Genomic DNA, 27,431 nt, shown 5'->3' with positions numbered 1-27,431 from the left:
GAGGAAGATACGAGAAACCACATATCGACAGCAGCGCCAGCAAGGGCACAGTTGAAATAGAAGGGCTTTATTACTATTATACTCGTATACTAAACAAGTATCAACACTGTTCAAGATTGAAAGATCAAACTAAGAAGTGGGTAATGCGAGGAAACTCTTATATATACACATTTTCTTTTAATATATTGAAAAGGTCAGAAGCAGAAGAGTTATCAAGTTGAGAAAGTGGCTTCAAATATCCGTTAACTAGTAAAAGTCACTTTCTGTTATGTCGAATCCCACACACTACTAACGTTAAATTGCGTCTCTTCTCTTTATTTAGTTAAAACTTCCAGTATTCTTTTAAACAGCACCCCATTTCGGAGGGATGCACGAACTTGCTTACACTTTCTTTCACGGAAGGAAGTTAAAAAACAGAAAGAAAAAAAAGAAAGAGAGAGAGAGAGAGAGAGAGAGAAGGTTAAAATAGTTTCTTGAATTTAAGTTGCCTTTGTTTCAACAAGACTCGAGTTTTTTGCAGAAAGTTTGCGCAGAGCAATGTTAAGTTCTGGAAGAAGTGTTCTTCCACACATTTTTGTTTCTTTTTCCACAGATAAGATGGGGAAGAAAGCTCTAGATATATCAGACAACAAGGGTACGTGACTAAGCGGTTGTGTGGCTTATTTTCTGCAAAGTTTAATTTGGCGCCAGCTAGCGACAATTTCCGTTTCTCTTAACGCCATTGCTTTCACTTGCTCAACGCTCCTGCGAACACTGTGTCCCGATTGTAAATTATCCTAAAACTTCTGGTTTTCTTTTTCTTTCTTTTTCTTTCTTTCTTTCTCTCTCTCTGTTTAGTGAGTTTCAGTATCTTTCTTGATGACTGCTATTCCATTTAGGGAACGACATCCCTGAAGAGCAGGGTAGTGTTTCTCCTCGAAATCCTTTCCCCCTATTTAAGGAGATATCAGTCCTTCAATCAAGTAAATACTCACCCATGATTGTGTCTAATCCTCCATTAGGAAATATATGATAATTTTTTTCAGGGTGCCTTTAACCAGTGATGATTCTACCCAAGTAGCAAGAAAGTTTTTGACCAGTTGGCGCCTGCTTGCCTTTTGGCTTTCTACGTTTGCACTTTCAATGCGTGCTTTCATACAATCTGCCTTTCGTTGTACTTGCAAGCGATACTTTAAATCCTTCGCAGAGCGTCAGAGCATCACTGGCCGTTCATTGGTTATTGACTTGCCGTCAGCGTAAAACGCTTGAATCAAGCTTGAATGCAACATTGAATTCAAGGTTGCTCCCAAGTAATTTCGTTACTGGAATCCAGCTTGCGGCATGCTTTCATGCTTTCCAATCAAGCTGGATGCAAGCTTGCCGACTTCCAATACAAGCTTACAGCAAGCGGTTTACAAGTTATCTCTACTACTAAGGTAAGTAGCGGGGAGAGAAGTGAAATCCTCCTATTAAGATTGTTTTAAATTTTCGCCGGGACTTTCCTTCAATCTGCTTTACTATAAGTGATCGCGAGGACTCGTGAAGCCTGGGCTGTACACCAATTACAGAACAGTTTGCTTCACGCGCGATGCATCGGAAGAATTCGGCACGATTCGTGGAACTGCCTTTCGAGTGCACACTTGAGAACAAAGTGAAACAACAAAAGTGCAGCAACAACGTTGCCAAATTTAGAGAAGACATGGCGAACAAGCAACAAGAAAGCAGCATTTAAAGAACTATAACAAACACTAACAGTTATTCGAATTAAACGGTTATAATAATAATAATAGCAAAAATACAAAAGAAAGTCGACAATAACAACAAAATGAAACTTTGGGGCAATCTGACAACACTGTACCCTTTAGGAGATATTCTCCGTGTACCGCGAGAGACGACACTGACAACATTTCATGAGTGCGGATTGACAACCGGAGCTCACCCTCGCGTTCTATTGGATGCTGAAATGGGAAAGTCTAGGTCAAGCTTCACCACTCGTTGCGATCACTATAGTATTTTCACAGTACCACTTCCACTCCCTCTTCCCCCCGTTTACTCAAAACTGCTTCGAGGAAAAATCTGAAATAATCAGTGCCCTGAAGATAGAATCAGGACGCAACTTGCAACATAGAAATTTTTAGAGTATTTGTTCACAAAATCATTGTAACATTTATAATCAGCAACGAAAGGGAATAGTTATATAAAAACTACATAATTTTTTAAAAAAAAAGGTTATAATCAACGCGATACCACAAGCAAGCAATGTTTTTCTTTTAGCCAGGGACGGGGGAGCATTTGTAGCCCCCTAATATTGCAGCGTCCCCGCATTTTTGATTTTTAATCTCTTTGAACAAAATTTTCTGGAAGAAAGCCTGTAAAAAAGGGAGGTTCGAGATTAGAACCGGAGCCTCTTTCATAATTGCTCTGATTATTTTGAAGGCACGTTAGGAGAATTTTAGGGGCACATCACGAAATAGGGGGGTGAACCTTTCAATTTTAATTAATTGATTATTTGCATTTACTTTCTCCTTTTGTATTGTGTAATCTCTAAATATTGATTATTTTAATAAAATTTCAATAGCAACTGAACGCCTGTTCTTCCTACGGTGGAATAGGTTTTTAGGAAATGTAGGGTAGTGTATATGAATACCTTTTCCCAACTTAGGATACGTATTTCAATCGAAAGGGAATGATGGAAACCTAGCTCGAACCAAGTGTTCAGAATTTTTATTTCAAAGTGTTTAGTCATTATTCTTTGCAATAATAATAATAATAATAATAATAATAATAATAATAATAATAATAATAATAATAATAATAATAATAATAATAAACACCTTCGTCCCCTACCTTCCTGTAGGATACGCATTCCAGATATTAAACTACATTAGCGTTGTCACTGGACCCTTGTAGTTTCTTCTGCCTTGATTACTGTCCCTCTTTAGTCTATAGCTACTCGGCAGTGTGATTTCCTCTTCCTGTGACGTTCCAGATAAACAGGGTGGCCCAAAAGTAGGTATACAGTCTCGTATTGATCATGTCATTGTATTTTAAATCTTTTATTATTCTTATCCATCAGGTAGACTAAGTTTCTTTATTATTTGTTCTTAATGTCATTTTAGTTATAACTAAAGCTCGGAACAGCCGAGGCAAATAAACCTATAAACTAGAATATGATACTTCATCAATGCAGGAGTGTATACCTACTTTTGGGCCATCCTATCGTTGGACGTAAGAATACCCGATTTTCCTTCTTAAGTTTTATAAGAGTTTCCTTAAGTCGTTTCCTCGCTAGCATTGTGTTGCAAGCCTAGCACGTTAAAAATGCTGTTTTTGACAAAGGTATTAAACCGCCGCTGTCCCATTTCCAATATGCATTTTAATCAAAGTATACACTTTTCAAAACGCATCATAATCTCAGGAGTTAAAAAAATAAAACCCACTGAAATCTAGCCGACAATTATTTTTTCTTATTAATTAGACTTAGATAGTTGTAATAATTTTAAAAGCAGCTGTAGTGGTTCTGTGGTAGTTTAGCCACTTTCGCTATCAAGTCCTTTGTTCAATCTCAAGCCATCTGAACATGAAGTAAACAACAACACCCACTAATACAACCATTCGATGGAAAATGTTGCAGTTATGAAGTCACCAAAAGTTTAATGGGAAAAACACTAAGTTGGCAACCATGACTATAAACGTGACCATACTTTATTATCGAACCTCGTATTTACTAATTTAAGATCTACTTGCTTTCAGTGGAACTATAATTTTTATAAACAAATTAAACAGTGTAAAAAAAAATTAAATTTCTATTTCAACGTTCGTCAATTATGCGTTTTAGGCTAATGGAGATGAATGATTAATTAAAGTGTATCATTATGAAATATTTGTTGGAATGAGGATGTGAGAGGAAGCGGGAGAACCTAGAGAAAAGCCACGAACATAATATTGTCCACCACACACTCCTGTGGCCGGGGATCAAACCAAGGGCGTCTTACACCACAGGTGAGCGCTCTACCACTGAGCTTCCAAAACTGATATAGTATAGTGTAACATAGAATATACTGTAGATCGTACAATACATACCGTATTTTTATCATTAAAGTAACAGATATTTTAATTTAAAGAAATAACATTATTCTATATAATAAATGTGACTTTGTAGAATAGAACCAATTATTTCTGCTGTCTGCATTTCATGAGGTCACAGAGCGAGCACTTCATAAATGAACCGTGACAAAAGTAACATTATTTTGACAAGATCCCCCCTGTTGTCTCGTTCTTGCAAAGATGACTCGAATTTCAGCCTGGTTGTCGTTGACAACAACACAAGAAAAAGAAGACCGGAAAAAAAAGCAGCAAAGAAACTTACGAAAAATGGATGTGTTAGACCATGCCTCATCACACCCACCAGTGTCTCTAGGATAGCTCTGGAGACTTTACCGAGGAAGGTTAACGTCATACGACGATGTTTTTTTTTTTTTTTTGTTTTTCTTCCTTTTTTTCTCCCTCCAGAAGTGTTTGTCTGTGTGTGTGTGAGTGTGTTGTGTGGTGGTCAGCTGTCAGATAGACCTCTCACCACCCATCACTCATGCCCCTCCTTGCAACTAGCCGCTACACGATTTTCTACTTAGAGCGGCGAACGGGAGTCAGGAGGAGCCTAATTGCAGTGGAAGCCACAGCAGTCGCCGATGTCCTGACGGATGACGGGGGATGTCCTTTCTCCCCTTAACCTGTCCCCCAAAAACTAAACTTCCGTCTAAACAAACTTAGGAATGTTGTTCTCCCACCACCCACTCGAGGGTCCCTCTTGTCTTTTTTTTTAACCCTCCAGTTCCACCTAGTTGTCTTTTATCTGTATCAACCCTATTTTCTGCTGCCATGGCACCTTAATTTGGTTTTCGAGGTGTTATATATACAGTATATATATAAGCAAGAACAAAAGAACAGTGGCGTGCCTTGAGGGTTTATATATTCCCTTAAGTAACCAAGGAACAGAAAGCTAGCAAGTCTTCACTACTTGTAACATGGTCTTCTCGGAATTCATACGAAGACACTGCACGTAAGTTAAGATTAACCAATTTAGGATCATCATAACATAATAAAGGAAACAAGATTGCCAGTTTTAACGTATAATTTTACCCAGTAATGGTCAAAAATATCCCGGAATATATATACCTGACACCAATATAAGACGAAAAGTATGGACCAATCTGGGTGCACAAATGCTTCCTTTCGTAGTTATAGGCTTCCGAAAACATGAAAAAATCAAGTTTAAAGGTCCATAGCTCCAAAACTATGTGATCTACCGTAATCGTAATAAGACCACATTGAAACTAATATGTACCCTATCCAAAAATACATTTTTCAGAATCCTAAGACACTCACGCAGCAATTTTTATAGAGGGAGTTTGGCTACGGGCAGATGATTTGAAGTACTCACCATCTACGTCTATAAAAATTGTTGCGAAAGTACCGTAGGATTCTAAAACATGGATATTTGGATAGGGTACATACTAGTTTCTAAATAAAGTCTTGACCCGACTACGGTATATCCCATAATATTAGAGGCATGGACCTTTAAACCTCATTTTTTCAAGTTTTCCGCAGCCTATAACTTCCAAAGGAAGCACCCAGGTTGGTCTATACTTTTCGTCTTATCTTGGTGTAAGGAATCACTTCCCAAACGTTTACGGCGTTGTTTTAAAACACCCTATATATATATATATATATATATATATATATATATATATATATATATATATATATATATATATATATATATATATATATATCTGAAGAACTTCTTGATGAATCACTATCAATTTTTGTTAAAAATTAGAAATCGAATTAGCTAATGGACATTATATTCAAACCGGAAGTGGCAGAAATCAACCATTTCCGTTTTTTTTTTTTTTTTTTTTTTTTTTTTTTTTTTTACAAAAGGCAATGGGCGATAAGGATTTTAATAGCTGCACTAGGACAAATAAAATTTAGTGTGCGTGTACTTATGTCCCTTACGTCCATAAATATGTTACTGAACAATCTCCAAATGCTGCGACACATTTATGTAGCCCACTGTTCTTTCGATGCCATAAAGGCACTTGGTAAAACCCCGGACACTGACTGTTACACCAGTGGCTTACACACACACACAATAAGTCCTTGGTTACTGGCAGATTGTCTACTCTGAAGATGGATATTAAGACAACTAAGCAGAAAGAAATTGGACGGAGCCAGGTCTGGACTATAAGGGAGCTGAGGAACTACTTCCCATCCCATACTTCTGATTTTCTACTGTGTGTAATTGGCAGAATGGATTTCTTTCGATAGTAGACAGGGAGAAATGGTTTCCTGCAATTGATTAAGTCTCTCAAGAATATATTATCTTTCCACTTTGACCTTTCTACTAAAACCGGAAGTGGTAGATATAAACCACTTTCGGTTTTTAACAATAATTGCTATGGAATGCTTCACGACGGAACAGCATGTTGTCATAGTGAAAATTCGTTACAAATATAATGAGCGCCCACAGGAAAGAGATAACGATCATGAAATGAAACCTTTACGTACAACGGGTATGTCGCTTAAACTAAAGGATACGGTGATGATGAGAAATGAATGAAATGATGGAATGAAGAAAATGGGAGGAAACGGGAGAATACCGAGAAAACCCACACAAAACGGTGTTCGTCTACCACACTCACTTGGCGCGAGCTGGGATCGAACCAAGGACACCACAGGTGAACGTTCTACCACTTAGCCACTAAGGCCCCGAGACGACGATCATATGCGCTATTCGGCGCTCTTTGACTACAAACCACACAGACAACAGATGGCAATAATGTAACGTTCAGTGTGTCCAACTTACTAGAACAGAAATGGCGGGCATTTCAAAAGTTGCTTTTCTTTTTAATGGGACACGTTTGCAATAATAGAACCCATCTCAAATTCACCAGTATATCCTTTAGTCCGATCTTGACCTGACATTTTGTTTTCGAGTTAAAATGGCTCCGCTGACTGGGAAATACGTGCTATGATATGTTTTCTTAGTGCTAAAGGCGTGAAAATGGCCAAAATTCACCGTCAGATTAGTAAAGTGTATGGAGAAAACATGAGAGAGATGAGGTAATGACGAAATCGTAGAGCGTCTTTTCTCTTTATTTGTTTTTCGTCAACTTTCTGCACCAAGTCTACAGTAATGACAGAAGATCACCCATTTTATTGCTCATCATAAACATTCGTGGTGCCATCTTTAAGAGCTCTAATTTATTTTCGTATCATTCCATCGGTCATATGGTTTACTAATGAGTATATATGTTCAGAAACGACGTTTGACCATACGTAAGACACTTTATAATTTACTGACACTCTTTCAACAATCGTGGATGCCACTTATTTCACCCATTTATATATTTCACTCACTTATTTCACCCTGACACGATTACTTGCATCGTGGTAAACGAAACAGAACCTAATCTAAACTAAAGTAATCTGAACTAATCAAAGTAACCTAAGACCGCATTGCCACGTTATATGAATCTTGTAACTGTCATAATAATAATAAAAAAAAATCTTGAAACCCTACCGTATTTCACCATATGAACATAGTCTTGAAAGGGACATACAACTTTTTTTTTTCTATTTTGCAAGGAGTTGAACCATATGCAACTTTTTGGGACATCTTGCTTGCTACCTGCTATCGCCCTTCCGCTGACATAAAGGAAAAACCAGTTTCGCCGCTTTCGAAACAACGAATTCTTTTGGACAGGGAGGGGAAGTGCGCCAAAATACACGTTTTTAATTAGGAAGTTCACTATTTGTTCACTAGAGTGCAGTGCTGCATGGGTGAAGATATCTTTCTTGCTTTCAGGAAGTTGTAACATGTAAACAGTAAATAGAAAGATTGGGTTGCAAGGTTTTTCTTTTTTTATTTATGACAGCTACAAGATTCATGTAAAATGGAAACGTGGTCTAACGTTGTAATCCCTTGAATCGTTTGTGATAGGTCTCAGTTTTGAAGCACCACAGGACGTTTTATTAAATCTTGATATTCTACATTTTCGGCTGTTTACTGAATAATCTAAAAGAAAATGTTTCTCGACCTGTATTTATTAGATTTTTTTTCTCCTGTCATTTGATATAAGGAACTACTTCCCGGAGTTTCGCCACTGAATTTCTAAACACCCTGTGCAGGCCAAAATATAGTTATTACACTGTTTTTTTTTTCAATTATGTCCCATATGTATTGAAAAGATACTTTGTTTTCAGAGTATTTGACAAGAAGAAGTGTTTTAAAGACGTCTTAGTGGAACACTTTTTTCAGAATTTATGCTTTCTAGGTACGCACAGAACAATTTTTTAAGCACTTTTTGATATATTTACTCCACAAAATCTATTATAAAAGTGTTCAATTTATTGTTTTATTATTTCCTTATTTTTTTACATTCCTTTTTCGCTAATTGCTAAGAATATGGTAGAAAATTTAGGTTCTGAATATTCTTGCATGTAATACTATAGAGTTTAATATCTGGCAACACTGGAAGAAATGTGAGAGAGAAAGAGAGAGGAATGGAGAAACTTGTCCACTCAGGACATAGGTAGCCATTTGTCAAAGGTCTTGTGTTCTCTGCCAGCACCACAAATTGAAGGAAGGTAGTACAGTAACAGGATGAAAAGACAGGACACGGCGTTGGAAAACTAATGCAAAGCACCAGTGGGGAATGGACGGTGACCAACAGCCATTCTCATCATTGTCATCATCATCAACCGCTAAGTGAACGTCCAAGAGGGGGAGTCAAATGCTATACACACACACACACAAACACACACACACATACAACAAACATATTCTATGTACGATGACTGACACGAGAAGAATCTCCCAAAGGGCTAGTGTGTTGTAAGGGAAGGGTTTAATTTTCACGAAGAGTTTCTATCCCTCTCAACCCCCCACCCCCAATCTTTCCTGGCTTCCATGTAACATCATCTCTCTTTGTGTGGCACAAGTGGTACCAACAATCTCCCTCAGGATTAACTCAGGCTTTATCCACATATTAGAGACATTCTCAGGTAGTAGGTAAGGTAAAGTAGGGAGGATGTGTGTGTGTGTGTGTGTGTGTGTGTACTGTGCGTTACTAAATGTATGGTTCCTAGGACTCCTCATGTTCAAGTCTCTGATGTATTATAAAGGCGTAAAATGTACTCTCATTTTGCGTTCTTTGTACTATATGCACTGGTATATCTACCTTGAGATTATATTGTACACTAAAAACGGACATACAAACACAGTAGTGGTATGTTTGTTTCCGTCCTAAGGGTAATTATCACAACACAGGTCTCCCCAAGCCATCAAAAATAAAGTCCGTAGGACCATACATGTCCATCCTTTAAAAAAAAAATCATACGTACATATGTGCTTACAAGAATACATGCACATACACACATAAGAATTCTTAGCATACTAAGTGAAGAAGTGCTGAGTGCTAAACACACAATATGTCCCTGTAACTTGAATATGTTGCCAAAAAAAAAAAAAAAAACCTTACCACCAACCTACGTGCTTATTTTTGTAGTATGCACTTTCATACACACGTTACGTCAGGTACTACTTACATGAGATCAGAAAATATGTTCAGAACTTGAAAATGTAAGTACAACAAGCAGAATTGTAGGTGTTAATATGAAGTTTCATTTCTCGCTTCACACACACATACACATGGTTGATATGTTCCATAAATGTTATCTTAAATGAGAAAGTGTAATGTAACGAGAAGTACAATAATTTTTCCTCTAGGTGGCTCATATTTACAATGTGCTGTAGAGCACTTTTAAGTAGGAACAATTTAACATGCAAAGGATCTTAATGTTAGGTTTGGAAACGGAAAATAAAACCGGAATGACAAATATTTCAATAGGAATGCCTAAGAATTTTCCGGAATCTTCACCTCGATCTTGCGAGTAAGAAGAGCCGGTGTTAAAAATTTGCCACTTTGCATTAACCTAACAAATTCATGTCACGCAACATCACATTCAGGAGCGGAACATAATCCCGACTCATCGATTTGGCTTCCGTCCCGGCCAAGGCAATACATTTCAATTCTTCAATTGTAGGTGGGATTACTTACTTTTTCAATGAACACGGCCCCACTCTGGGCCTCTTCTTCGATATAGAGAAAGCCTTCGACAATATGTGACATGACGAGCTCATACATAAATTGCTCCAGTCTATATAGAGAAGTTGATGCAAAATTGCCTCTAGCAGTAGTTTCCGCATTAACCACGCAGGTCACCTCACCACAATCCCAACAACAGCAGACACTAGATATGATCATCACCTACGCCGATGACACTGCCCTGTTTGCGAGCCATTTAAACTAACAATATGCAGAACTATACCTCCAGCGACACATCCACCTCATCGAGAATATTCCACCAGAAACTGGAGAATCAAGATCATTTCCACACTAACATCCTGGTGGACTTCACTACAAACAGGAAGCGGCGACTCTTCAACTCTATATACAAGGTGGTAGTACTGTTGTATGATTAACGTTTGCGTTTCGCGCAGGTTCTTCTTTTTCTTCAAATAAAATAGGATCTCCTTTTGGTAAGCGTGAGAAGTTTATTGAAGTTCATAAGAAAAAATAGAAGTTACAAGTTCCACAACAAACATCTACAAAATCTCACTGACTGTTCTTTCAGTAAAATTATTAAAGTTCCACTTTAGATAAAGATTGGAAACACTAGATACGACGAAATACAAAAATATATGAATTCGAAGATATATATATATATTGTTCCAAGATTCTAGTTACATGTAAAGATATATGTATATAGAACTAAGATACTATTTACTATTTAATTCTCGTCCCTAAGATACAGACCGCAGAACGAAAAATGATAATATGATAGTCTATCCCTGGAATGTGCCAAACATTGTATAGTCACTAGTATATAAAACTATCGTAAGCACAAAGATCGAATCATCACATGAGTTTAGGTCGACACGTGGACGCACGTGGAGACCTATCATACAGACTTTGAAACTGGACTTAGTAATCCATGCTCTCACTGCGTGATGTACACGCGCGTACATTATCATACTTCCTTGAAAAAGAAACCATTACAAAAGAGAGTATTTTGAAAGTACATACACTATCATCACATATGTGTGACCCTTCAGTGACCCTACATCCTGTTCTTGGCTGGCACATTATCAATAGCTTAAAGAATAAAGATTCGTCTTTTATACAATATTAACATTGGCTTCAAAAATAATATAACAACTATAAAATACACTAACTTATAATCGAACCCCGAACCTTTATATACACTATATACAGTGACATTCCAGGTAAGTACTGCTAAGAGGGGAGGTGCATCGAAGGTGATAAACAAAATAAGAAAAAGAAAAAGAAAAAAAATAACAGTAAATATATGTTCATACAACACCTCCCTCCTTTTTTGAATTTTCATATCAAATTGCGAATTTGGATACTGAAAATTCACAGTCTGATATGAAACATTAAAAAGTTTTTTTTTTTTTTTTTTTTTTTTTTTTACCTTTCCTTACGTAGATTAGGACTCTTCTTAGGGGGAACAGCTACCTGTAACTCATCTGTAATCTCAGTAAGTTGCTCAGCAATTTTTGACATGACTACAGGCTCAGTGGTATCTTGTTTTTGATTTATTTTGGTAATAATAAAAGGTTTAATGCATATTTGTTTACAACAACTATCATCATCAAAATACCTTTTGAAAAAGCGAAAACATTTACATCGGTAACAACAACAAAATAGTAATATTAGAGCTATCAGAACTGTACCAAAATATGAAAACCAAGAGAGATGAGTTACCTTTTCAGAATGAAGTAGTTTCCATTGTTCATCATCTATTTTCTTTTCTACTTCCTGAATTTTATGGCTTGCTACCTTTAAGTCACTAACCGAATTAATTACATGTTGAATAGGTAGGTTAATTTGCATATCTTCCAGGTATATATGAGAATTGAATATTTCACAACAATTATCAGTAAGATTTAATTTTGGAGTAAAGTCTTTACCTGTAACATTGGTTTCATACCATGTTTGTGTTTGGAGGATCGCCTTCAAACCATAAGCTTTACAATTATTATCTAGATGAATAATACCTGAATTTGTTAGAATTAAATCATAAGGTTCAAATCCATTACATAATATTGTCATTTTCTCTTCCTGTGGAGCAACAAAAATCCACTCATTGTTATTTAAGGTTACGAATATACAATGATCAATTTGTATCACATGTTTATTACAATCCATGGGAACATAATGAATATATTGTAATAATTTCATTTCACACTCTTGATTTATATGGCTAGACAAGATAGGAAACGTTTGTTTACACAAAAACCAATCTTGTTTAAGAATCTTACATTTATTGAACTCAATTTCAGTCATTTTTGCGTAATATTGCTTAATTGAATCAACTAAAAGGTAAGGTTTTTCAGGTTGAATAAAAACAAATTTATTTGTTGTATTCTTTATTTTAGTGGGGAAGGGAGTTAACTTATATACTAGATAACGAATGGAATCTGTCAAAGGGAGACGAATTACATAGGCTAATATTCCATTATTGATAAACACATCTAAATTAATTATTTTCAATAACAAGTAACTATTCCTAGTACTTGTCCCAATTGGTAAAGATAACGCACTATGGAGGTCACTTTGACTAGCCTTCCAATGTTGGATTATTTGATAAGGAGTGATTATGTGAGGCTGTAATACACCTTTTTGTGCATTTAAAATTGCTTGCAAAACAATTTCATACTGATCCTTTAAATCTCTTAAATACCTTTCAACTTTTGCGATATGTTCATTTATTGTATACTTTAAATTTAAATCCAAAAATGCTTCATTTAAATGTCTCTCTCTTTTTGATATCTCTTTACTTATATGCTCTAAACCTTGACTCAAAATATTTTCGTTAGTCTCCACTGTGTGAAGAGTTTTATTAATACCTTGTAGGGTAGATTTAACAATAGTCATCTGCTCTTTACTCAATTTCAAGAAATCTAACTGTTCTTTTTCTAATTTATTGATTTTTTGAGTGTAATAATTGGCATCTTCATCGTCCAAGGTGCCAAATAGAAATTTAGCAAGGTGACCAATACCATCTATTAACCCTCGTTTTCTTCTACTTTCTTGCGAAGAAATTTTTGTTACTTCTTTTATTATTTCCTTAACCTCTTTGATATCAGATACCTTAGTCAAAACTTGATTTACGAACACTGTAGCACAACTTGTTTTATTTGATTTCACCACTGAGTGTCTACACAGGTTTTGTGTCCTATCTACGTAAGTTTCCAAATTACGAAAGCTTATATCTAGCTTAGTTAAGTTAACGTAAGAGACCAATTGCCAGTAAGTATTATATAACTGAACCTCTCCTAAAGAGTCATAATAAATACCTGCCGTATTTTCAAATTTCTTTATGCGTGCTCCAAGCTCTAGACTACTACATATAAGAGAAACCAGTAGAATAGCTTTAAGTCCTATCATTTTGAACAATCCTGTAAATATAGAAACGTTATTTTACTTTCCTTACTTTTTTTTTTTTTTTTACAAGATAACATGAAGAATTTGAGTTACTTAATAATACATCTTTAATCTATTGGCATGCACAGTCATCTCTTGTTTGCCAACCTTTAAGGTACAGTTTACACCTTTTGTTCGAATTATATCGTACGGTCCGCGCCACAGACTGTCAAGTTTCTTTGATCTGCCGCGGCGGACTGACTCATCATATAATAACACTTTATCTCCTTTCTGAAAAATGCATTCGTTTTCGTTTCTATCATAATATTCTTTACTTTTCTCCTTTTTGTCAATGAGGTTTTCTCTAGCTAATCCGTGCATCTTCTGCAATTTGTGTTTCAACTGTTTTACATAGTCATCGTAATTGTATACAACTTCAGAGGGTTTTCTTTGTAATACACCTGGTACATTTACAGGTTTCCCGAATAACAGTTCGAAGGGAGTGTATTGAGTGGAACTATGAGGAGTGGTATTATAACAGAAAGTAGCATATGATGCTAATTCGTCCCAATTATTCTGATTTTCTGCCACATAACATCGCAAGAAAAATTTTAAAGACTGATGGAATTTTTCTATACCACCATTCGATGCCGGATGGTATGGGGTAGTATGCAGTTTTTCTATTTGTAACAATTTACAAATACGCGTGAAGACATCGCTTAAGAAATTACTTCCGCAATCAGACAATATACTGTGTGGAATGCCAAATTTTAGCACTACATTCTCGACAAAGGCTTTGCTGATTGTATCAGCATCTTGAGAAGGGATGGGAATTGCAATAACAAATTTTGAAAGGTTATCTTGTACAGTCAATAAATATTTGTTTCTGTGTTCTAAAGTTTCTGGGAGAGGCCCGACTAAATCTAAAGAGACCTTTTCAAAAACTGTACTGGGCGTGTCAGTTATTACCATCTTCATTTTTACCTTTTGTTGTGTGTTCCTATTCTTTTGACATATTTCACACCCTTTTATGTAATCTTCAACATCTTCCTTCAGTTTTGGCCATTCTTTAATGTCAATATTATTTAAAGAAAGGTACTTTCTAATCTTTTCATAACACCTATTCATTCCTATATGTCCACCTAGAATTTGAGTATGAAACTCTTCTAAAATTTTGTTTTTCGTTTCTAAGTCTAAAGCTTCAGCCTTTTCTTTCTGTTGTGAATCACAATTTGATACCCTATCTTCTTCTTCAATAACATCTAAAGAATACATTCGTGACAAGGCGTCAGAATTTGTGTTTCTTATACACAATTTCGTATTGATATTCCTCTAAAAGTATTCTCCATTTCAAAAGTCTAGATGTCGGATTTTGTACTCTAAAAACCCACGTTAGTGGCTTGCAATCTGTGACAAAAGTTACTTTTGTTCCGTAAATGTATGGTCTAAAAACTTTGCTAGCCCACACTAGAGCCGCCAGTTCCCGTTCAGTCGCTGAGTACGATCTCTCTGCTTTATTGAAAACTCTACTAGCATACGCAATTGGAAGATCTTTGTTTATTTCACCCTGTGAGAGAATAGCTCCGCAGGCAAATGCCGAAGCATCCGATGTGATTATAAAAGGCTTTTTAAAATCAGGATACTGCAGAATTGGAGGAGTTGTCAATTTCTCTTTAAGAGCATCAAATGCAACTTGTTGTTTGACTCCCCAAGAAAACTGGACGTCTTCTTTTAATAAGGACGTTAAGGGTAAAGCAATTTTACTGTAGTCTTTTAGAAATTTCCTATAATATCCAGTAAGTCCTAGAAATCCCTTAATTTGTTTCTTAGTCTGAGGAACAGGAAAGTTCTGAACTTTCTCTACTAATCTTGGATCTGGTTTTACTCCGTTAGGTGTAATGACATGTCCTAAGTATGTTAATTCTGGCTTCAAAAATTCAGTCTTATCTACACTTAACTGCAGGTTGCTTTTGCGAAATCTTTGCAAAATCTCACGTAATCTACTATTATGCTCTTCTAAAGAGCTAGAGAAGACCACTAAATCATCCAGGTAGATGAAACAACTCGTACCTGTCAGCCCTGCTAACACTGTATTCATCAATCTTTGAAAAGTGGCCGGTGCTGTCGCCAGACCGAAAGCAAGTCGCTTGAATTGATAATGATTTTCAGGTGTACTGAATGCAGTTATAGGTCTATCCTTTTCCCTAATATAGCATTGATGGTACCCACTATGGAGATCTAAACTGGAAAAGTAACGCGCATTGGCTAAATTACTCAAAATGTCGTCTATGTTAGGTAACGGAAAGGACGAATGGACACATAGATCATTGACAGATCGATAATCGACTATTAGTCTATATTTCTGTTTTCCTGATGCATCGAGTTTCTTTGGAATAAGGAAAATAGAACTGTTCCAAGGAGAAGTTGAAACTTCTATAATGTCTTGTTTTAACAACTCTTCTATTTGTCTATTTAATTCTTCCTTATGACATTCTGGCACTCGGTAATTCTTTTTGTTAACAATTTTGCCTACATGTTTAGGATCAATAACAATTTCATGTTCAAGAACATTTGTAGCAGTTAGTTTGTCTCCTGGTAGAAAGAAAACATCATTGAATTCATCGCAAAGTTCAAGTATACTTTCTTTTTCTTTGGGTGGTAAATAACCTAGCCTTAAAAGCTTATGAAGTAATTTTAAACGTTCAGTTAAACTTTCTGAATTTGACTTTTGTGGGACCCTGTCTTTTTCACATTGAATATTTAAAACATGGTTTTCTTCTAATTTCTCTAAGTCTATCGGATCTAAAGTTATATTCTCTACTGAAGAATTCACATTTAACACACTAGCTATACATTTATTTTCTTTCGCTACTGTCAAACAAGAAGAAAGAAAAACACCCGGTTTAATCTCTCGTTTTTCTACAATTCCAATTCCTGTGCTGTTTGTGGGAACAAAAACTAACTTCTCGCATCGAGCTGGAATACTATATGTTAACGGTAGTATAAGCTTATCGCTGCCCTTAAGGTCAAGTTTCTGGCAAGCTTGTGTTGACAAGGGAGGAGGAGGGGGAGGATGGAATTCTAACAAACAATTTTTTTGCTTCAAAAAATCACGTCCAAGAATGTGTCTGCCTTCTGATAAGCATCCTTCCGAAATAACATGAAATTTATGTGAGAATTCTACTCCTTTTATCACTAACGTTAGATAAATAGTACCTAGTGACCTAGTTTTAACATTGTTTAATCCTTTCAATGTCACAGTTTGTGTTGTATCTATATTCTTTCTAAAACTGCATGGAAGTGCATGGATTTGCCAAAGACTTAAATCACTGCCTGTATCTAAGAGAAAAGTTGCATCAGCATGCAATTCTTTAATGAATGCCGTAATAGTACCTTCTTCTTGATTTGTTACTATGCAACCCTTCGTGTTATCTGAGATGCAAACAGGTTGCTCATTTACATCCATTTGCGGTTTCCCTGACCATTACAACTTGAGCACAACTGACTACTGCAGGCTTTTACATCATTAAAATGCAGAGAACTTTGTTCTTTATCACAAATTCTCTCATTTCCACTAGTATTTACCCTACTAGTATTTCCACTAGTATTTATCTTACTAGCAACATGCAAACAATTGCTATAACCTTCCGTGCCTCGCGCGGCGCTCTCGGAAAAATTACAATTAACCCCTCCTGTGCCTCTCGCGGCGATCTCAGGAGAATTACTATTATTACATCCTGTGCCTCTCGCGGCGATCTCAGGACAAATTTCACAAACATGTACCGTTTTCATAAACTGATTAGAAGAATTTCCTCTTTCCTTTCTTTTCTGTAATTTGCATTGAGCTTTGGTGTGACCAGGCTTATGGCATAGGTAACATACTAATTCTTTCTTTTGAGCTTTCTTACTATTTACATTTGGAAAGGGAAGAGAAGTGTGGGAAGTGATCTGTGTTTCTTCTTCTAGAGCGAGTTCGATAATATATCCTAAGGATGTATCATCATCGCTTTTGGATCTTACAATCATCTGAATTCTGTCATTTGTTAGCCCCTGAATAAAACTTGCTTTAGCTAAAATTTCAACAAGTGCTATAGCTCCTGGCAATTTAGATGCATCTATAACACGAGCAACGGCTTCGCGTAATTGACTTTGAAGAGTGTCTACTTTACTTGCCCATGAAGCAATTGAATCAGCTTTGGTTTGTCTAGCACTAAAAAGCTGGCATGCATAAAAATCAATAGTTCGTCTAATGGAATAATTTTCTATTAATATTTGTTTAACAGCTTCCCATGTAGTAGTGGTTTTTCTAACTAACAATTTAGATCTAGCATCCCCAGTTATTTTTGCTTTAACAAATTTCAAAAGGGTACTATGCTTAGCTGGGTCAACCAATTCAAAAGCAGCATTTACATTAGACAGAAATTCTTCTAATGCTTCTCTTTTTCCCGAAAATGGTACAGAAATTAACTTTAGTGCTTCCGAAACACTACAATACTCTACTTCTGTATCAGAAGAATCAGCACTACCAGTGGTAGCCATTGGCAATTAGTACTTACGTTAAACTACACAATTTAAATTTACAAAAATTTTGTTAGTGACAATACCTTTCTTACACCTTCTGTTTTGCCAAGTATTCCCAAGATTAAACGAATGAAATATTTTAATCCTTCCCTAGAGGAACGGTGAATACTAAAGCCTTCTATCCTAGACTGTTCTTGTCTTGATTTTACGTTATTCACTTCACAAGTAAACAACAACCGCGGTGACCAAAGAACAAATCTTTTCTATCTCCAGGCGTAACACTTTCAAATTTTGGAAGTTCAAACAAGCAATGAAAATTGTAACCAACCTTGAATTTCCTGTGATGGGGGGTGCTGCTGGCGTCGATCCTGGTACTTTCCTGATGTTGGTTTAAAGATGAGGCCTCTGGATTTCCACAAGATCTCGGCTTGGAATGTTGCTCAACTGGGACCAGCCACACTTGAGAATGGTACTGCTTACTGGGTCTCTGGAACTAGATGCAATAAAACTGGAACACTGGAACGGTGTATACGCCGAGGTATCCGCTACACCTAGTACAGGCAAGCTTCTTGCACTCACAGTAAAAAAGGTGTTGTCGACGAAGTGCGGTCTGTATCTGGACGTAACGATATTTTAAAACGTATCAGCTTCGTGTCGAAGAACGAACTCTGACTACAATGATGAATGTTCAACTTGGTAACTGTGGAACGTGCACTGGAATCGAACTTCGAGTACTTCGGTTGAGATCCTGCCCAGCTGCCACCACTTTATTTTCCTGTTGTATGATTGACGTTTGCGTTTCGCGCAGGTTCTTCTTTTTCTTCAAATAAAATAGGATCTCCTTTTGGTAAGCGTGAGAAGTTTATTGAAGTTCATAAGAAAAAATAGAAGTTACAAGTTCCACAACAAACATCTACAAAATCTCACTGACTGTTCTTTCAGTAAAATTATTAAAGTTCCACTTTAGATAAAGATTGGAAACACTAGATACGACGAAATACAAAAATATATGAATTCGAAGATATATATATATATTGTTCCAAGATTCTAGTTACATGTAAAGATATATGTATATAGAACTAAGATACTATTTACTATTTAATTCTCGTCCCTAAGATACAGACCGCAGAACGAAAAATGATAATATGATAGTCTATCCCTGGAATGTGCCAAACATTGTATAGTCACTAGTATATAAAACTATCGTAAGCACAAAGATCGAATCATCACATGAGTTTAGGTCGACACGTGGACGCACGTGGAGACCTATCATACAGACTTTGAAACTGGACTTAGTAATCCATGCTCTCACTGCGTGATGTACACGCGCGTACATTATCATACTTCCTTGAAAAAGAAACCATTACAAAAGAGAGTATTTTGAAAGTACATACACTATCATCACATATGTGTGACCCTTCAGTGACCCTACATCCTGTTCTTGGCTGGCACATTATCAATAGCTTAAAGAATAAAGATTCGTCTTTTATACAATATTAACATTGGCTTCAAAAATAATATAACAACTATAAAATACACTAACTTATAATCGAACCCCGAACCTTTATATACACTATATACAGTGACATTCCAGGTAAGTACTGCTAAGAGGGGAGGTGCATCGAAGGTGATAAACAAAATAAGAAAAAGAAAAAGAAAAAAAATAACAGTAAATATATGTTCATACAACAGTACCCCCACAGTACTACCAGGTACCTCTCCAGGTGACGTATACACAGCCGTCCGAGTGACGTCACACTACAGACTGGCAACGCTGCGACGAGCCTACGAAGCAGCTACGAGCACCAAGAGCGACTCGATTACTTGCTACTCTACGACAGAAGGCGGAAATAGTGGGCTCCCAACGAGAAGAAAAAAGAAAGAAAAACAGGTGCTTCACTGCTTGATGTAACAATAAATATCGTTATTTTGATAAGAAAAAAAAGTGGGCGAATATTTAATCAATCTTTATATTGTAATACTTTGTATGTATAAATGAGTATTGGGCTTCAGCCTAATAAATATTGTGATTTTTAATTTAGTGGTTTTGAATCATCCACTTAGTTTGTTGTCGCATGCTATTAGCTTTTAGCTTTCCTTGCACGTGGTTTATCTGTATTTCCGAGCAGGTTACGAGGAAGCGCATTTCTACTGTTTGCCACTTGGACCGACAACGGATGGAATTTTCACTTGCTGTGAGCAGAGCTGGATCCAGGATTGTCTGATGGGTGCACACAGGGTCGGATCCACGATTGCCTGACGGGTTGCACCAATAAGTACCAAAATAACCAATCATACTGAAATTCTTCAAAGTGACATGTGACAATATTCTTTACCCCTGACAACAGAACGGAGGAAAGTGGAGGATCGCAAATGGAATGCAGTCAAAAGTGTTCTCTCCTCCTGACTTCTGTTTCTTCCATACTTGACAAATATTATATTGTTTTGCTTGGTGAATCCTTCCTGTTCAACCTTTAGAAAATTGATTTAAACTGTTGCTCTGCAAAGTTCTTGACTTTGCAAAGCTCTGTTTTCTTTTAAGTCCCAAACGGAAACATGATGGCAGGAAGTTTCAGAATGTGTTGCTAATTTCATTGCTAAACTTCTCATTTTAGATAGTGTATATATACAACGAAGGGGAAGGGGGTGCACGTGCACCTTTGCACCCCAATAAATCCGGCTCTGGTTGTGAGGGTTTGTTGGTCCTCGGATTATTTAATTTCGGGTGTTAGTTTATGATCCTTTTAATTAAATGAGCCGGCGACCACAAATTAAAAGAATTATGAGAAATACCTTGTTTTCTTGCTCTCTAAACGAGATAACCCTGCGTTGTATGAGGTCACATAAAGAAGACTATTGTTTTAACCACATGGCATGTAGAGTGAATGTCGGTAACGACCCCTCCTATTTCAGGTATTAACACGCCTTCACTGATTATGAAATAATTGATGGAATGACAATGTAGGAGGAAACGGGAGATCCCGAGAAAAATAATCGTCACGATGTTTTCCACCACAAATTCAGTCGGTCTGGAAACGAAGTAGCGACCCCTTTCCGCTGAGGTGAGCGCTAAACCAATGAGCCACCGTACCGTAATCGTTTATTTACGTATTTATTTATTTATTTATTTATTTATTTCGGATTCTCAAAGTGGATTCAGTTTTAAGTTTTTATTCTTCTACCGAAACTGGAAATGACGGAAAACTACTAGGAGTCCGAGTTTCACTCTTGATTTCTAAAGGGCAAAAACTGTAAGATAGGTCGAGAAACCGTTTTTTTTTTTTTTTTTTAAATGGATTCAGCGTCTTTCAAGAAATAATTGTATCTTACAAATTAGACGTTATCCCTCTATTGAAAACGAAAGTGATAGATCTATTACTACCACTTCCGAATTCAATAGTGAACCCCTATAGTTTGAAAGTCTACTGTAAGTTCAGAATGTGAAACGACATTTTGTTTGTTTCTTTAAACAGTCGTAAGCCCGGGGTAAAAGTGAGGGGGAACGCGGGGGTTGTTGCCTCCCAATTCCAGAAAATATCTGTGGCTTGTTCCCGCTTTCTTAAAAAAAAAAAAAAAAAAAATACAATGGGCAAAGATAGGCACGGGAGACGGCGCGATCTCTCCTACGTTTTCAGATCCACTTTTACCCCTGATTTAAAGCAACTTAGTTCGGATAATAAAATAATAATATGCTGATGCTAATAATGCTAATTTTTATCCCAGGAAAGTAATTTATTACGGTTTTAACAGGGATCAGTTGAAATCATTCGTAGATTGTCTTATATTTCTAACACATTTTTTTTTTTTTTTTTTATTGTTGCTCTTGCCTTTGCGTAATGGTGGATTATTTCCGTGTTTATTATCAAAACAAATATTTTAAAACATAAAAATGTTTTATTCAAAGACATTTTTGTTTACGGCCTGCAACAAGAAACTTGTATTCGTAATAATAAATAACATTCAACAGATATAGAAATCAAACTAATGTACTTGAAATAAATAGTATTTACATTTGAACGAACTTTTATCTAAGTTCGTAAGTTATTTACAGGTAGATATCATGTTATATGACATATTAAGTTTGTAGAATAAAATTTCATTTTCATTTCCATAGATGGAGATCTGCAGAGCTGTCTGTCTTGTTGTTAAATCCAACAATACAATTAATGTTAGAATTTATTTGAAAATGTTATGTTAAACGACCATGCTGGGTAAAGAGTTAATCTTCTATGTATTTTAAAAGAGAAAGGTTTATTTGTTCTAGATAATCTCCGTAACAGGATTGGGTAACTTTCAGCTGGGTTATGGTTGCTTCTTATCACCGCCTCTTATCACGATGCTATCTGCAGTAGCACGTGGGACTTTGGATACTATAAATACAATTTTGAAACAAATATTTCATAGTTTTCGTTTTCAAATGTACATTATCATCTACATGTTTCTTGTAAATGCAAATTCTTAACTTTGGTTTACGATTTGCAAAACTGATTTGGAACCAAATGGTTAGCTTTAAAACTTCATCTTTGAGCAGTCTAACATATTAATCATTCTGCATTATACAAACACGATAATATTATTAAAAAAAAAAAAAAAAAAAAAAATATTGCAGATATCTGTTGTAGTTGGTAGTATTGGGCAAAATGATTCGTTTCGAGAATTAGACTATTTCTTTTTCTCTGATTCACGAAAGTGATTCCATCATTAGCTCACTGCTGCACAACGATATGTTGTATTTTTAATTGTATTCTTTGGGCAACATGAATATAAATCTTTTCTATAAATACAATCTTTTCTATAAATATGCACTAGCCAGCTAGACTAAAAAGAAGAAGAAAAGGAGGTATATCTTGTTATAAATCAATGTATGTTTTGTTGTTTATATTTTCCTAAAAAATCACCAAGACGACATATACATATGTTCAGATAGAAACAGAAGCAAGGTTAGACATAATGACAACTACTTTTTAAGGATCACAAAGTTTATAAAAAGAAAGTATAAAATAAACGACATTTTGCATTGTGTCAATTTAGTTTATTCATTGTGGCTCAATAAGGTAATATAATGTTAGAATCAGGACCAAAACTAAAATAACAAAAGTATATTGTTATAGCTGGGACCCCAGAGATATTTAATGCACTATATATTTCTTAAATGAACGTATCTAAAAGTCTGTTCTTGTATTTTCTCGCCAGTATATGTATAATATGAACTAAAAATATACCGTAGTTTGCTGTTATGTGAAAAATGATTGTTTACAACTGATGTCGTAAAAGGACAACAAAGTAATACCTATGTAAGTAATCAATTCTTTTTTTTGTTTTTCTTACCAAACAAACAAAATTAGTAGTTTACATAATGCTCAATAGTTGGCAGAAATTACTAATATATTGTTTTCCGAAAATTACTTCATTATTGACATAGTAAAGTAAGCTGGATGTATAGTAAACATTACGCTATATTGTTCGTGACCTTATATCTTTCTTCCTCAGGTTGCAGTTTGAAGCAATATATATCTTGAAACCTGCTTATATTTTTGAAGCACTTGTGAACAGCAAAGTGGCTAGTTTCAAAGGGCTAGAACTTGTTACTTCAAACAACAATCCTAAAAAGATGACATAACTTGACTATACTAGGTTGTAGTTGCGCCTGTTGTCTGATGACCTATGACGATGATGTCTGTGATGCCGAAGGTGACAGTCTGAGTTGGTGTGCAATGCAATGAAGCATTATTTTGAAATGTTTCTGTATAAAATTTCTTTACGAAACACCAATAAGTATCTACTTATTTTTAATTGAGGTCTCTAAGGGACCCCACGGTATCTCCTATGCTATATTTTTCACAAGGGTTGAAAAGGGAATGAACAAAACATTTAAATATGTTGTTTTAACAAACGAGAAAACCCATGAAACTAAGAATGGGATGAAATGTGTTAATGTGGTATTTAGAACATAATTATCATGTTAATGAGAATCCTAAGGAAATGTGTGCATGCATACATACTTATACCTATATACATTTCAATGAAAATTGTGTGTCGCAAGAAGGTGTTAAGTATCGCATATAGAGTATCCTACGTAGACACTTCATACTCAACAAAGTAGCTATGCCAGACTGCATAACATTGTAGGATAACAAGAAGAAAAACAATATAGGGTTCTTGTTAATATTATCTGTTTTGCAGTCTTATAAGTTCCTTGTTGGTGTTACATTTTTCTTAATAACAAAAGAGATACTTTTGTTGTTCTTTTGCATGTATCATGTTCGTGTTTATATTTTTTTATATTTATCTCTCTCTTCTATACGTATCTCCTCTCACTTGCTTTCCTTTTTTAAAATTCATTATTTTTGTTCTTTTTAAAAAAAAGTTGCGGATTCTAGTTCATTTTATTATTTCACAGCTCCCTTGCTCTACTGTATTTGTGCATAGTACAACCCAGTTCTTATGTATTCTAACCACATACGCTTGCTTTTAGTACTAATACTACTGCTACTACTAGTAATACGGGTACTTTCTCCTCCTCTTTTTACCCATAACACATTGCAAGTGATCTCAGAGACATCTATAATGAAAAAAAGAAACTTACATGAGAGAGAAAAGTATATACCACATATATGAGAAAAAGAAACGGAATGTTATGTTTGTCCCTATAATAATAATAATGATAATACAAGCATAAAGAAAGAGAAGAAGACAGAGAAACAAAAATAATACGAGGAGATCTAAAAAAAATGAATTAAGAGTTACAAGCCTCTATTCTTGCATACATTCTAGGATATAAATACATGTGTGTGTGTGTGTGTGTGTGTGTATGTTAGTAGGGAAAACATATACATATATATATATATGAGAAAGCAGCTAGGGGCTTAAAAATACATTTTATCTTATAAAACCTTTGGGATAAATTTGGTACATGGCTTCTCGCATGCAGACACAAAATTCTCTCCTTTTATTTGACGGGGGAGGGGGTTAGAACGAGGTGGACGGGTGCCGAGAAAAAGCAAGTAAGTGGTATGCGGGTGCACAGTAGTAACCCATTATACATGTATACATTGTTTTAGCAAGGACGATGTAGCAGAAGTGTATATATCTGAGGTAGGTGGAGAGGAAAGACAAGTGGGGTATGGAAGTCGGAAAAGGTTGTGCTATTGAAAAAAAAAAACATATATATATATACTTTTATATGTGTATATTTCTCGTGGTAGTAGAAGACGGTTGAAAATTTTCAGAGTTGAGGAGAATATAAAAAAAAATGGGAGAGTGTACCAGGGAAGCTAACGAAGTCGGTGTGTTAAAACTAGAAACTATGTATTGTAAGGGATGAGGCAATAAACACGACTTACCAGCAGCAAAAGTCCAATGGTCGTATATTAATTTAGGCTACTCGCAAGATCACGAGGCTTTATGAATAATAATTGGATACGAGAAAACAAGGGTGTATATACACAAACAAATACACATACTCTGGTACATATACAAAACCAGCAGAGAAGCCAGAGGCACTACAGAGGGGAGGGAGGAGGACGACTTAATACTGAGGAGACATCCCTGGTAATTTTAACGCGTGCTTGCTAGTCCTCTTCTATATATTACTTTACATTCATTTTTCTTTTCTTGTATATGTATATGCTGACTACATGCATATATATGTACGTGTATTTCTGACTATATGTATTAAAAATCCCATGGGAATGATTTCACTTCAGTGTTGTACCCACTAAGGGTTTCCGTAGCTCTACCACAAAAATGAAGAAAATATGAAATGAGCTATGCTACTAAAAGGTATATAAAAAAGATGAGCCAAAAAAATGTCACCAGTCGTAACAGAAATGGATGAGGGGTAAAAAGGGATCGTAACTGAAATTACAATTGTAGTGCCGTTCCTTAGTGTTATATCTGTCGATTGCAGAAGTGCCATTTTTACAGTATCGGATCAGCTACTGAACTTGAGTATCACAGTATGAAAGTGAGCCAGACAGGATCTACTAACCCTAATATATATAGTATTCAGTATGTTTATTGCATGCCCATATATATATATATATATATATATATATATATATATATATATATATATATATATAACTTGCCTTGGACGTCGAATGGGCTCCACTATTTTGATTTGAGCATTGGTTTAGTGGCTAGCGTACCTACCAATAGTGCACAAGGTCCCTTGCGCATCGGCCTAGTGGCTAGCGTACCTACCGGTGGTGCACAAGATCCCTTCCGCATCGGTGTAGTGGCTAGCATACCTAAAGGTGGTACAGAAGGTCCCGTCCGCATCGGTGTAGTGGCTAGAGTCCTATCGGTGGTACACAGAGTTCCTTCCACATCGGTCGAGTGGCTAGAGTACCTACCGGTGGTGCACCATGTCCCTTGCGCAGCGGTCTAGTGTCTAGTACACCTATCGGTGGTGCACAGGGTCCGTTGTGCAGCAGTCTAGTGGCTAGAGCGCCTACCGGTTGTGCACAGAGTCTCTTCCGCATCAGTCTAGTGACTAGAATACATACCGGTAGTGCACAAGTTGAGTTGAGTTGATTTTAGTTTAGCGTCCCTTTCAGCAGCGAGGCTATATGAGACGTGGACCTACTGATTAACGTGGAATCCGAACCACATGAGCTCCCGCCGGGAATCGAACCCGGATCTCCCACGCCAAAGGCGCGTACGCTAACCGCTTAGCCACAGAGGAGCTCCGGTAGTGCACAAGGTTCCTTGCGCATCGGTCTAGTGGCTTGGCACCTACCGGTGGTGCACAGAGTCCCTTCCGCATCAATCTAATGGCTAGCATACCGACCGGCGGTGCATAACACCCCTTGCGCACCGGTCTAGTGACTAGAGCATCTATCAGTGGTGCACAAATTCCCTTGCGCTTCGCTCTAGTGGCTACCGTACCTACTGATAGTGCACAAGGTCCTTGCGCAACGGTCTAGTGTCTAGTGCACCTATCGGTGGTGCACAGAGTTCCTTGCGCATCGGCATAGTGGCTAAAGACCTATCGGTGGTGCACAAGTTCCCTTGCGTATCGGTCTAGTGTCTAGCGCGCCTTTCGGTGGAGAAAAAGTCCCTTGCGCATCGGTCTAGTGACTAGAGACCTATCGGTGGTAACCATGGTCCTTTGAGCATCGTTTTAGTGGCTAGAGAACTTACATGTGGTGCATAGGGTCACGAAAAAATGAAATGAAATCTTTGAGTTTTACGTCCCAGGGCTATGCAGGCTAGGCTAAAGGAGACGGTAATGATGAGAAATGAATGATATAATGAAATGAAGAAAGTGGGAGAAAACGGGGGAACTCGAGAAAACCGACACACACGATGTTTGTCCACCACAAAGTTCACTTGGCGCGAGCTGAGATCGAACCAGGGACTCCATGCATAAGAGGTAAACGCTCTACCACTAACCCAGCGCGGCCCTCC

The 27,431-nt window shown here is 36.5% G+C and overlaps 1 protein-coding gene across 1 annotated transcript; it reads right to left on the bottom strand.

Annotated features, from left to right (window-relative positions):
• Nucleotides 1-11,094: 11,094 nt before the first annotated feature.
• On the bottom strand, nucleotides 11,095-19,702 carry LOC145690038 (uncharacterized). The gene is made up of 2 exons (XM_081764537.1): nucleotides 18,346-19,702; nucleotides 11,095-13,531 (listed from the first exon to the last, which is right to left on the bottom strand). The coding sequence occupies exon 2, from the start codon at nucleotides 13,518-13,520 to the stop codon at nucleotides 11,538-11,540; it is 1,983 nt and encodes a 660-aa protein (XP_081620663.1). The 5' UTR covers nucleotides 13,521-13,531; nucleotides 18,346-19,702; the 3' UTR covers nucleotides 11,095-11,537.
• Nucleotides 19,703-27,431: the final 7,729 nt, after the last annotated feature.

Source organism: Thermobia domestica, chromosome 7 (assembly GCF_964235325.1).
Source record: "Thermobia domestica chromosome 7, izTheDome1.hap1.1, whole genome shotgun sequence".
NCBI classification, from domain to species: domain Eukaryota; kingdom Metazoa; phylum Arthropoda; class Insecta; order Zygentoma; family Lepismatidae; genus Thermobia; species Thermobia domestica.
Note: the sequence above shows the minus strand (reverse complement) of the source record. Positions and strands in the feature narration are given on the sequence as shown.

What these genes read in the sequence shown, in the direction of transcription:
- LOC145690038 (XM_081764537.1), bottom strand. Translation starts at nt 13,520, where the DNA reads ATGATAGGACTTAAAGCTATTCTACTGGTTTCTCTTATATGTAGTAGT.